At 35.0% G+C, this 14,239-nt stretch overlaps 1 protein-coding gene across 1 annotated transcript; it reads left to right on the plus strand.

Moving 5' to 3' along the window:
- Positions 1-2,203: 2,203 nt before the first annotated feature.
- LOC113724100 (homeobox-leucine zipper protein HAT14-like) lies at positions 2,204-4,606 on the plus strand. Its single transcript, XM_072075512.1, has 4 exons — positions 2,204-2,777; positions 2,928-3,283; positions 3,419-3,498; positions 3,673-4,606. The coding sequence occupies exons 1-4, from the start codon at positions 2,357-2,359 to the stop codon at positions 4,121-4,123; spliced, it is 1,308 nt and encodes a 435-aa protein (XP_071931613.1). The 5' UTR covers positions 2,204-2,356; the 3' UTR covers positions 4,124-4,606.
- Positions 4,607-14,239: the final 9,633 nt, after the last annotated feature.

The raw sequence follows: 14,239 nt of genomic DNA on the forward strand, positions 1-14,239 counted from the left end.
GTCTTTGTTTGGATAGCAAACTTATCCCAAATAATATTTCCCTTGCATCATAAACATATTTTTCAATCCACCTTTTTATATTTCCAACTATCTTTTTATCTCACATACATCACATCACAAAAAGTACCACAATAATTATTCCAAATAATACTCTATCCAAAAAAAACCCAAGATATACCGGAAGAAAACCAAAAAAAAAAACCCCAACTTGCCATCGTACATTTGAATGCATAATCAAGGAAAATTAATATGCTACATAGTCCACCTCTCCTATAAATTTCAGTAGTGTTTGCTCTTCCTATTCTATTTTATTTTGGGTTGGCAGATATGATAATGAAACATGCACAGAATTTCTGCACACATTCCATCATTAGGGGCGCCCAACTTATAAGAATAAACCAAGATTCGCCCATCCATTGATATAATGCCTTAAGGCAAAGAATTAGAACAAGAAAGCAATTCTTGCATCGATAAAAAACTGATCCAAGTGGTAATAGTAGTAGTGTTTTACCTAACCAACCTCAAAGTCGAATATGGGTAGAAAACCAAAAGCCTAAAAACCCAAGCATGCACACACACACACACACACACACACACACACACATATATATAGATATATATAGATATATATATATATAGATATAGTAGTAGTAAAAGAAAAGAAGAGGACCAAAGGGTCCCCCAAGATCTTGATGGAAGGGAAGGTCCTTCTGCCTCTCGCTCTAAAAGATTTAAAAAGCAATAGAGCTTTCACGTGTGTTTGTCAACCTTGGCTTTTGTCGGTCAAACACATAGAATTCCACAAATCATAAGACACGAATACTTTCTCAGTATTTAGTAGTTAAGTGCTGCGGAGCACTTCAAAAGTTGCCGGCTTTTGAAGTGTCTTCGCAGAGTCCATTTATCGAAACACTCATACAAAAAACTGTGAGTTATGAAAGGGAATACTTTCTCAGTAGTGCCACCAAAAAGACTAACATGCCACTGCCACCTCGAATTGAATTATTTGGATTTTAAATTATATGCACGAATTTGTTTGTTTATATTATCAACCCATTTTTAATTATTTTTTTCTTTTATATACGTCATGTAAGAAAAATACTATTGTATTCCTCTTTTAATGAAATGTTTTGGATGCTCCTACTATTTTTTTTCAATTATTTAAAGAACAAAGAGAATTAGATTTTTTTTTCTAGACTAAACTCTCACATTTGGGTTCGCTAGCAATTAATTAGACTTATATTAGACATCAATGTTAAGGATCAAATTTTCATAAATCGCTCTCGAGCATTAGAATATCTATCAAAGGGTAACGTTAATATCAGAAGTCAGGCCTTGTTTGGATTGTAATTTTTTTTTAAAAATAATTAACATTTTTCTTGAAACACATTTTTTAATTATATATATATATCAAATCATTATAGTATATTTTTTCATTAAAACTTCAAAAAATAACAATCCAAACTGAACATTAGACAATAAAACTTATAGCTTTGAATGGATTGCAAAATCCCAAATTAAAAACGAAAATTTTTTATTTTTGCAAAGATTGATATTGCATTAATATTTGAGTTCTGGCAATATCATTCACCTTCATCAAATACTTGGAGATAAACCGTTAAATCGTAATATTAGAACTTTGAATGATGTTTTCTCAAATAAAATTGACATAATTGAATTTAAACCAAGTAATCAGCAGCTTAGTTGACGGGATACTTTACTTTACATATACGAAAGCAACCAAAAAAGAAAAAAAAAAAAACCTTGTCTAATTTGTATGATTAGAAATGGTAGTAATAGAGAGTGACATCGAAAGAAAATGAAAGAAAGAAACGGTATGAGGAGTGTGAACAGTAGCAGTATGATTGAATAGGGCCAATTTCATCAACTTTCATTTCGACACTTGGCTAGAAAGATTGCTTCTAACCAAAAATGAAGAGTAAATAATAAAACCAAAAAACATTTGCCTAATTGGAACAAAGAAGAGAAGAAGAGAAAAAGGAAGAAAGAACAAAATAGAAAGGGAAGCAAAGAAAAGGGGCTGTTTGGGTCTACGCCTACCGCACAACACACAGTCACACACTCCCTGTGGGCCCCCATCCCTCCCTTCCCTCCATCCCACGTCCGTCGTCACTGTGACCAGCATTTAATAATTTAAAGAATTCACAGATTGGATAGAATCTCTATAAAGACTCTTTCCAGTGCATTCAATCCAAAAATCCTTTCCATCTTTTATCCTTCCCAACTTCCGCGTGCCTTTTTCCCTTCTGGCCTTCTCTCCTCTTCACTCTTCTCTTTCCTTCTTTCTTGGTCTACCGATCAAGTGTTTGTTCATTTGCTCTCCTGCTATGAAGTTATGGAGCTGGGCCTGAGCTTGGGAGGAGAAAATCCGTCAAAACCGTTTGGGTTCACAGCAAAAGCCAATGGGTCGTCTGAAAAACAAAACCATCCTAATAACACCAACAACAAAGATTCCTCCTCATCTGCTAAACTTGGCTTAGGGTTCTGCATGGCCTTGGGCATCAACAACAACTCAAATGAGACGAGGGAATCAAGGAGAAATAGTGAATCTAAAGACAATGATGGTATGGATGCTGATGCTGATGATGTAGATGAAGATGATGATCGTACTTCTTCTGAACACACTAGAGATGACGATGATCGAAGAAGAGGGATCTCTGTTGATACCCCTCTTCAGCTTAATCTTCTTCCGCTTGCTCCTGTCCCTCGTCGTACACCAATCCATACCCAACCACTCCGTTGGTCATCTGATAACGGTACATGGTTCTATTTATTTTTTGTGGGATATATATATACAGATATATATTTTAAGACAGTTGCCTTGAAAACTCGTACTATCCATTGCTACCTACCTACCTTGTGGGTGATGTACTAATATTTATTTCTTTTTGGCTTTTTTTTTGTAGGGAGTTCTGGGTCGTCGGGGAACGTGGGGTTACCGGTGGTGGGGAGGGGATTTGACGTGAACAGGGTGCCGGCGGTAGGTGGGGTTGCGGAGGAGGTGTCGTCGCCAAACAGTGTGGCGTCGTCATTTCAGATGGATTTTAGCATTTTCAGAGGCGGTGGAAATCTTGGGAATGGTGGAAACAAAAGGGACTTCGGAGCTGCTGGTGGAAACGACGTCGTGGAGGCTGAGAGAACATCCTCAAGAGCCAGTGATGAGGACGAAAATGGTCTTAATACTCGGAAGAAACTTAGACTGTCTAAAGAACAGTCTGCTTATCTTGAAGAAAGCTTCAAAGAGCACAACACCCTCAATCCGGTAAAGAACAAAAAAAAAAAAAACTGGATAGATTTTGCCTTTTTCTATTATTCCTGTTTAAAAAATCAGAATAAAATCTTGTTTGATGATTAGTTTCTGATGTATGTATATTTGCCTTTGATGATTTTTTGGCAGAAGCAAAAGCTTGCGCTTGCAAAACAGCTTAATCTTAGGCCTCGACAGGTTGAAGTTTGGTTTCAGAACCGAAGAGCAAGGTGTGTACTAATTTACAATTAATTGGACATTTCATCCAACCCAACTCTTTTCTGATCGTCTCTCGTCTTGTTTTTTTGTTATTTTTGCGTGAGATTTCTGGGGTGATTGATGTTTGAGTTTCTTGAATATCCATGTTTAGATCCTCTTATGATTCTTGTCTGTAAAATTTGCAGGACAAAGTTGAAGCAAACGGAGGTGGATTGCGAGTACTTGAAGAGGTGTTGCGAGACTTTGACAGACGAGAACAGAAGGCTGCACAAGGAACTGCAAGAATTGAGAGCCCTCAAGACTTCCAACCCATTCTACATGCAACTCCCGGCCACCACGCTCACCATGTGTCCCTCTTGTGAACGCGTGGCAACAACTTCCACTGCCCCCTCGACGACCACCACCACGGCCGCCGCCGCGGCCCCTGTTCCCTCAACCACCACCACGACGCCTGCCACCAATGTTAAAAGTACCACCACGGCCACCACCACAACTAGTGACAATGCTCCAAAAGCCATCCCATTTCCCATCTCTAGACCAAGGTTCTACCCTTTCGCTGCTGCCGCTGCTGCTGCTGCACATACAAACCATCCCCACCACCACCACCACCACCACCACCAGTCTGCAGCCTCATAAATATGGACACAAAACAAGAAAAGAATCCCAAAATGGTCCCGAGTACTAATATTAGTATTATTAGTCGGAGATATTAATATTACTAAAATCTTTGTGACTTTGTCTTGGCATTTACTCCTTACCAGCTAGTGGATGGTATGTCTCCTCACGTGTACATACTACAAATCTTTGGTTGTTGGCTTGATTGATTTTTCATTTTCCGGGGGAAGAAGGGTTCTTCCTTCTCAAATTGGAGCATTTTTTTAGCTCATGGATGTTGTATTAAATTATTGTTCCATACTCTATATAAAGTATTTAGGCGCAGTAGAAAGAGAAAGAGAAAACATTAGGAGGAGGTAGAATCTTAGAGAGTGGTGATTTACAAGAAGTTCCTTTGTTTTCTTGATTTTCTTGGGGAGTAAAAAATTGGGGAAATTTCTTTATTCTACTTGTACTTCTTACCAAATATTAATACTAGTGTTAATGTGAAGTTTCTTTAATCAATGTATATTACTTTTTTTTTTTTTTTTTTTTTTTTGGGTATTGAAGGATGGATATGGATGCATGATGTAGTAGTAGTAGCTATCTATCAATCAATATAGTAGCAGTTAGTTGTAGAGAGTAAGCAAGTAGTATCATGTAGTGTTGTTTTTGTGTGTCCCGTGGTTCAAGGCATGCTTTAAGAAAGGTTGTCTATTTGTGCCCTTTTTAATGATTTCATTCAAAACCACATTGATGAGACTGAGAGGCGTGGGGAGGGGGGGGGGATCCCGGTGGTGGTGGTGGTGGTGGTGGGGGGCTTTGTGGGTTGGGTGGTGGAGGGAAATCTGACTCTGACGACTTGTTTGTTTGTTTGATTGGCTTTGCCAATTGAATTGAATTAGTATTGATGGCAGTTGTGTTAGGGGGGGGGACGAAGATGGCATATTGATGAATGTGTCTGGAAAAGTGAGGAACCCTTTTATGACCACCAATTATGAGTACACACGGGCCAAGTACATTCTTCATTATTGATGATGATTCCTAACGTTGCTGGGGGCACGTGACTTCTCACGTGACCTGCATTGGTTTCTTTCCTTCTTTCTTTAGTTCCGTCCTTTTGGCTTGGGAATTAGGGATTTCCTCTTGGGATGGGAAGTGCTAATAAATACACGCCCCTCCTCCTCCGTTTTGATAGTAGTGCATATTTATGATTAAGCATGATGTCACTTTGGTCTCTTCTTCTCCTAGTTTTTATTTGACAAACATGCGTCAATATTTTACATTAACGTGGAGATTTCTCATAGCATCATACATCATAAATAATGTGCTCGTCTAGATCTTTAGGTGATTATTGAATATACCACACGGTTCTTTTTATTTATTTTGTACTCTTTTCTTCTCTATTTTTTTAAAAGACAAATGAAAACACCTCTATTTTTTTACGAGTTAATCTTATATATATTGACAGCGTGTGTATATATATATACACTATTACGGCTAGATGCATGACACGTGTAAAATTTGAATTATGTGTCGTGCATCTAAAATGATGAAAGTGTGTAACACTGTCAATATACAGAAGAAGATTAATTCTTATTTATTTTATTTTAATGAGAAGGAAAACACAACCGGATTGTATTGTAATTTGTATGGAAGGGGCTAAAGGAATGAAAATGGTAGATGACTGACTATTCAATAATGTTGAATGAAATTGGACGTTGTTCTTGCATTTCCCAAGAGTCTCATTAATTGGGATTGACTGCCAGGGTTTCGTTATCCTGGTAACGTTTTCATACTCTTGTGGGTTTTGACAACACTCGTGACTGCTACTTCTTTATCCTTCTTTCCTGCATTGAATTAGTCGTTGAAAGCTCAATTTGGGAAAATTTGAACTATCAATTTTCTAAGATTAGTTATCAGGTTTGTGTGGGGATGGTTGAACGTTGTATAATTGCAAGCACATTTTATTTGTTTTTCTTTGACCTAAAAGTTTGGTCTTTTCCAATTGATAGATATTCTGTGGACTCGTACGAGTCAACTTTCGAACCAAAAACATGATGTCTAAATAACAATGAGGCGTATTCTTTTTAATTTTCATTATATGTCTCTGTTTGGATCCATCAATTTTGCAAAATTTAGTTTTTCAAATTCTATAAAAAAAAAATTTTAAAAAGTGCTCTAGAAGGTACTTTAAAAAATAGTCTAATTTTTTTTTAATGTTTAAAAAATATCCCTAAATATATTCTAAAAACTCTGTTACTTTTAAATATCCCGAAATATATTCTAAAAATATCTCAACATATACTATAAAAACTCTGCTATAGTAAAATTTTTCAAAAATACCCCCAAAAACAGTTAATTCAAACGGAGCAAAAATTCTGTGAACAACTCAGTGGGATCTTTTATTGGTAATAAGCACTTGTTAAAAAAAAAAACACACAAACACACACACACAAACACTCCATGTTTATTTAAAAAAAAAAAACAGTTTATGTGCAATTTTTTTTTTCATAAAAAGAAATATTCTTAACCGAGTAGCTAGAAATCGTCCGGTGCGAAATACTAAACAAAGTTGAACGGGGAATTCCATAGGTATGAATTAGAGCTTTTCATGCTAAAACTTCACAGTTTACATGCTAAAAGAATTTACCATTACTTATGATTAGTATACCATATACAACGGCCATGAAATGCTAGCCGTATAAATTTGATAAGTTGTTTTACAAACAATTAATCAACAAAGTACAAAATGATATACAATTAATGTGAAACACCGCCAAATTTCCTTGCATCAAGAAGACCAAACCTGTCAAAATCCTACATAATTCTAGGGTCTAATTTCCTTTTGCATATTATTCTAAACTAACAAAAGTCTACTTGTTGAACAACAGTTGTGTATACATATATGTCATGTTTGAATGAGCTTCGACAAAAAAAAAAAAAAAAAAAAGGTATTCAACAGCAGATGCAAGCTGACTTTTGTAAAAGTTCTAGAAAACTTATTCAAAGTTTTAGCATTAAATGACTTTGAGGGGTGCCAACACAGTGAGATTTATCATTTGGCTGAAAAGTAATCATTTGGTTCTGATCATAATCCCTCTTCTTGACCATTATTTGCCACCCCTTTTCAAGAAAATTTTTTGGACTTTCAGGACGTGAAGATTTGATTTGAATCCCCTCACATTTCTCCATCTCATCCTTGATTGATGGACGGAAGAAAAGAGCACAGTAGGGTTTTAGGATTCACAAATTAAGTTGAATATCAGATTCTTGCTGCTCGGAATTCAAATGCTTTTCGATGTGATACTATTTTATTAGTACCTTCAAATCATTGACCATTACTACATTTACCATGTCATCATCATCATCATCATTTTCATTTTAGTATTTCTGTAATCTCTAATTACATGAGAGGCACGTAATTGAATTCCTGGTCCTATTTTTCTATATTCATTATAGTTTTTTCTTTTCTCTTGTGGGGTCTCATAACTGGGATGGTACCCGGTAGTGTAGAAGATAATCCTGGCTTTTACAAAAAAAAAGAATCGTTATCCCTAGCTAGTTCATGTCTATACTGGAGCTTATTGCATGCAAATTAGGTTGTGTTTGGATTGCATTTTTCGTCATTTTTTATGGAAAAATTACTGTAGCGATTTGATATATGTGAGGAAAAAAAGTGATAGGAAAATGTGATCACGGAAAACGATAATATTTTTCGACGACAATAAGCAATGCAAACAAGACCAACTAACCAACCAAAATATATAGGGAAAGAAATGGGAACAAGATATGATATTTTAGCTTTAAGTATCCTTCAGATTTCTTTATATAACATCTGGAAAAAGGATATGCCCAAATTTGTTTTTTTTTTGTTTTGTTTTGGGTTTAACATCAATTTTGTACTGATATCCAAAATATATATATTATTGTTTCCTCTCAAGGTCCATTATGCATGGTCAACGTCATAAGGCAACAAAATGATCGCTTTCTATTTCTCTTAATCATCAACCTTCATCATCCTTAAGTGTCATTCATAATATATTATCTTTTATGAGATTGGCCGCTTCAATCATGAACTCATTTGCAGACATGTAATCAAAACCCTACGTAGGAATGTTACAAACAAATATGCAAAGAGGTAGGTGCATGATTTGCTTGGTGGTTGGTTGAGGCAATGCTCCAAATTGCAACATGTCTATCTCTTTGACATCATCATCATTAATTCCTCAATAAAGCACATCCTTTTAGATACATACATATATATATATATATCCATGGAAATGAATGAATGGCTTTGTTCCAAAAGGTAAAAAGATAAAACAAAAATAAAGCAATTAATTTTAGTATTTTTTACATTTGATAAATTTTTTTTGGGGGACATACTCGTTACATAACCCCTTTTTTTATAACTAACGTTTAAAGTTTTGCACGCTAATTAAGAAAAGTTTTTCATTGCTTAAATCTGTACACTACTTTCCTTTTGTACCCTCATTAATTGTCCAATTCACCTATGTTTTCTCTCACTAGAGTACTAAATGGTGCTGTTTTACTAGGCCAAAAGCAATAATTACTAGGAGTAGTAATTAAGAACACTGTATTTGAAAAGAGAGATAAAAGGGTAAAATTGTAAAAAAAAATAATTAATACTGTATGGGAATAATAAAACGACAGATAAAAGTACACTAGAGCAAATTTCTTAAACGTCAGTTATAAAAAAAAGTGAGGGAGTAATACAATTAAAAGAATATTTTTTGGGACATACCTTTTATTGGGGCAATTCCAATTTCCAAAGCACATTTTCTTTTCCAAGAAATATTATTATTATTGATTGGACCTTCGAAATGAAAGGAAACTTAAGGAAAATAGAAAACAAGAATTGCATGTCATGTAGATGTAGATGTAGTGTCTTCCATCATCATGTGTTGCCTTGCCTACCATGAATTACACTCAACTACAAACAGTTATAATTTGTATGATTAAACACCAGAAACTGCATGATTTCGTGTACCACCACATGCATTGGCTGTGTGGGTGTGGGAAGTCATCAAGAAAAACCGAAACTCATGGGAAGAGGGTCATGATTATTTTTTATTAGTGCTCTAGTTATATGGAGAACCGACCTTGGACCCCATCTCATAATCTGGAATTAGTAGTTAAAAGGGACTTAACCTAGTCATCCAAATTGCAAAGTTCAACTGCCATTATTACATGTCATCCAATCATTTGTGCTACGTTGGTTTGTCTATCTCACTGATTGCAAAGGCATCATCAATTTGAAGAGAACAAATATATATAGCTTTTTTTTTAATTATTATTATGTATTATACATTTTCTTTGGAGGTTATATATATATATATGTATATATATACACACACACACACAACTAGTCCTTTTCTTCCCTAAGGGGGCGTCCATAATAATAACAAATGATTTTTAATCATATCAATCAATTAGTGTGATACATCTCCTTTTTCTGCATGACTAGCCATAGTTACGTTTTGCCTTCTGCTCTTTTACAAAGGTGACAAGCATATATAAAATTTGTATGCCACAAAGTTTTTATTTTTAGTTTTATTTTTGATAATCTAATCATGAATTCACTAGCAGACATGAGAACAATATAATTAGTTAAATCATTATTCAAATAACCCAATTAGGAAATCATGCTTCTTGTTCATTTTAATTTACCTTTCTACTCATTGCGTTGTGACCTCGAATTAGGTCACTAAATTTGTTTAATATTTGAGTTTGTCACTATGTACGGCCTTGCAAACAATATAAGAATTACGGATATCTTTTTAATGCCATGCCATCGATAAAATGATAAAAAAAATAAAAAGTTAAAAAGACATAAGTTCGAATTGTGTCAATAAGCTGGATGGTAGACATGTCTTAGCTTCTAGTTATTTATGTAATTAATTATATGTCACCCCAAAAACAAAAACAAAAACAAAAAATCAAAGAAAAAGGAGCTTTTTAACCCTTTGCTAATTGTTGACAAACTTTTCATGCCACCATCTACCCATTACTTTTCACGATATCAAACAACGCTATGACTGTTTTGATTTGGATAAGATAACAGGTTGCACACCAAGAAGATTGCCGCCCTGAAAAGTTGTGAAAGGAAAATGCCTACCAGAATTGAAAAATCAGCCATAAAGAAACCATGTTGATGTTGATCACATACAGCACATTATCTATTAATAAAGTTTAATATTGAATGTGGCAATTCAATCACTTGGATAATGAAACCTTAAAGCAATGCGCGATATTTCAATGTTTATGTTCTTGACACTCGACACTCGTCAAGATGACTTTGAGGCGTTAATTTTTCAAAAATACTATAAGATCACATCAAATGAGTATCTAATTAAATACAAGAGAAACAATAAATATGAGTTTGTGCATTCAAATGATAATTTTGACAAGGCGTTGTTTTTTTTTTTTTTTAAAACACAGGGACAATCTCAGTTTTGCCATACTAATCTCCCTACGTCTGTGCATCCCGCTTCCCAAGGATACACAAGCGGTAGAGAGGTGACTCAAACACACGATCTCGGGACTTAACTAGACTATTTCGAAACCATCGGAACCAACTCCAAGAGGCACAAGGCGGTATTTAAACAACACTTCTTTTATAGATCGAACCGCCACGATTTGAGTATATATATTCCAGGTAGGTATTGTGTGAAATGAATCAATGAACAAGAGATATTTTGCAAATCAATCTTATTTTGTTAAAAAAAAAAAATAATAATAATAATAATTAGCAAGGGAAAGAGAATTTAAACCTATCTTTTCAAGATTGAAAAATCCATGTAATGACGAAACAAGACAGGAATGTGAATGTCCTCGAAAGCTCAAGGAAACTTTCATGCAGCCCCCCTTAATGGGGCCTGACAAAAGGTGGCTCTTTCCATACGCAATGTATAATGATCTGGACTCCCAGTGGAAGACGTTGAAGAGTAGAAAATTGGAGGAGAATACACAATCTGGACTCCCAATAGAAATATTATTGAAGAGTTGAAATTTGAGGGAGAAAAAAGCCATCTTACAACTGGTTTGACTACGAGACTTCAACCCACTTTTATCCGTTGAATTTCATGTATAAACAAATGATTCGAGGAAAGAAAATTTGAGTTTGGATAGAACAAGCACCAAACTTTGTTAGTATATTTGAAGATTTGAGGCGGCAGCATAATTAGTTGGTGGACTCGTTAGAAGAATGTTATATAATGTGACCATCATTATTCTTGAAAAATTTGCAAGCGCACTAATTACACACTTATTCCCATGTAACAAGAATCATTAGAGAGCAAAGCTTAATGCAGTTACTGTACCATTTCTTCATATATGCCATGTGCAAATTTAGAAATATCAGCTCACAAACAAAGTTTTAGTTATACTTTAGTTTTTATTTCAAAATATCATGTAATGCAGTTGAAGTCCAAAATATCAAAATCAAAATAACTCAAGAGTGGAAAAAAGGTACGTCTTCCGACGTGCCATTTACGCCATAATTATCATACGTATGCACATACTCATTTTCCTTTTCTACTTTTTTTCGCATTTAAACACTTTATGTGCTTAGTTTTATTTTTTTCCAAAAAAAAAAAAAAAAACTAATAGTTAAGACTCCTCTTAATAAGTTTTCATTAAGCACCGGTTAGTAAGAACGTAAACGATTCTAATCAAGTCGAACGTTCTAGTGTTCAAACTTATTTGATTATTTTAACGAATTTAAAGTTTTGTTTAAATATGACTTATTTATTTGACGAACCGAGTTTTATCGAAATTGAAAGCTATCGAACGTAATATGCCGTTCAAGTCTGTTGTGACTAATTGGCAAACCAACTTCTAATGATCTCTTACCAACTCGATTCGAATATTGAGTAGTTTGATTCGTCTTTTAATCCTATCGATTTCGGTGTACGGATATTTCATGACATAACTATTGTAATTATTAAATATATTTAACAAGACTAAAAGATCTCAACTTCCTTTCTTATCAGCCAAGTGCATTCCACACAATTCGCATGTAGTGGAGGCAGATGATCGCCAAATGTGCAAATAAACCGAAAGGTCAAAAAACTTAATGACCACGAAATGTGAAGGGCTAAATTGGATTTGGTCCACCGTGTTTCGCAATCTATGATGGATTTTTAGGTTGACAAAGCAATTTTCAATAATACCGTTTACGCGTGTTCGTGATCTTCTAATATTTTTCTGGGAGAAAATTTTCCTTGTTTGACGACTGATGATTACTTTGTCATTATTGCATGTTTGAAAAAGTAAATCCTTTGCTCTCCACCACTAATCCTTGTATTCCTGACTTATCACCATAACGCCACAATTATATATTTTTCTAGCCCAAAGATGACAAGTATTAAAGAGGACTTGAAGGAACAATCATCAAATCAGAAACATGCCTTGAGGAGGAAGTAATTCTTGAAGTATGCATTTTCTCCGGTGCTATCATCAACAATGTGGTGGGCATTGGGAAGAAGAAGAGGAGGTGTTGCCCAAGTGGTTGAGAAGTATACTTTTTTTTTTTTGTCACAAAAAAAAAAAAAAAAGTGGTTGAGAAGTATACAGTTGACTTTCTTATTAATTCTTTTATGGTTGACTGGAGGAGAATCAACATAATCTAATGGTCAACTTTTACTAATTCCTATATTAAGTACCACAAATGACCATTCTCCCAGCGATCAAAGGGTTTTGTTTGCACACCACAACCACCCCGAAGTCAGACTGCGGGTCCAGTCTGGAGTTCTTTAGGTTGATTTTCATGGAACAACTGCTGCCGCCAGTATAGACTGCAAATATACAAACAGCATACACACAATACATGCATCTTTGAGGGAAGAAAAAAAAAATAGGGGCAAATGCAGTTTTAGGCCCTGCTTGATCGACATTTTCAGATCTTAACATATTTAGACGCATTTGATAGTTAAAAATTGAACATTTGAATTAATTAGGTGACATTGAATTTTCTAGGCAAAACTTACTCTCGAAATTAAATGATAGTCTATTCACGTATTGTTCAGTATGATATGCATTCAAATGTATCAAATTTAGTTGCGGCAAAAGTTAGTTCTCAACGTCCAGCACGTGTGCATTTTTAGTTCCCAAAGTTTTTGACAAGAATACATATGGTCTCCCGCTACCAATTTGAAGCAGATTAAGGACAATTAATGGATTTTCCAAATATCAATATGAAATCCGTCACGTCTTTAACAAGTCAAACTTCTTAAAAAGGAAGCAAAATATTTTTGATCTTTTGCGGGGCTAAATTTTTAAAAATTTCAACTTTTAGAGGAGAAATACCCGAATTGTCAACTGCACCAATCAGTATTAATCCTTCTCCAAGTCCAGGTGGTCAAAGGTTTTGGTTTACAGTAACCCCGGAGGGAGACAGCAGTGGAGTCTTTTGGGTATATTTCCCTGCAATAATTGCCGCCAAGTATAGAATCCAAATATAAAATACATACCCGTATCACCGGAATCTGCCAAGAATAGCACACTTTCAACTCAATTTTGATGTATTGACATGTAGCCGGAGCTCCAGGTCAACTCTAGCTCTGATTTTTTGGAGCTTGAGCCACTAGGACAATGGCCATGAGCTTTAAGTCTTTAACTTTGGGGTCCACATTCTACACATATTCCTTACAGCTTCATGTAGCTTCATCATATACAAATTACATAGGTTTCAAAATATGCATTAAGTTCAGCTAATGCTGGAATTTTCTCAGTTTTCTCACTGGCACCCGGTTAACAAATTTCTTCAGGCCCATAACTTCTTCACGCCTGTTACAATTTCAACCCACAATCCAACAGGATTCAGGGAACATACAAGAATCACATTCTAACAACAAGTTTGTTTGGATAGAGGTTTATTTGCCAAAGTTTATTTGCTTACATCATCATTACAATTTCCAACACACCTTTTTATCTTTCCAATTACCTTTTTATCTCACATACATCACATCACAAAAAGTGCTACAGTAAAAATATCTCAAATAATTTATAATCCAAACAGAGCTCAAGTACAATAATACGTTGTAACAAAACCCTCCCCACAAAACACCCACACACACACACACAAACATACCGAGAGAGACGCCATACCACATTTGAGGAGAAAAAGAATGTAAA

This window comes from Coffea arabica, chromosome 2c (assembly GCF_036785885.1).
Source record: "Coffea arabica cultivar ET-39 chromosome 2c, Coffea Arabica ET-39 HiFi, whole genome shotgun sequence".
NCBI lineage: Eukaryota > Viridiplantae > Streptophyta > Magnoliopsida > Gentianales > Rubiaceae > Coffea > Coffea arabica.

Excerpts from the sequence above, each read along its gene's own strand:
- LOC113724100 (XM_072075512.1), top strand. The coding sequence starts at position 2,357 with ATGGAGCTGGGCCTGAGCTTGGGAGGAGAAAATCCGTCAAAACCGTTT. Across the intron at positions 3,284-3,418 it reads AGCACAACACCCTCAATCCG|AAGCAAAAGCTTGCGCTTGC; the intron begins GTAAAGAACAAA and ends ATTTTTTGGCAG. Across the intron at positions 3,499-3,672 it reads TTTCAGAACCGAAGAGCAAG|GACAAAGTTGAAGCAAACGG; the intron begins GTGTGTACTAAT and ends TAAAATTTGCAG.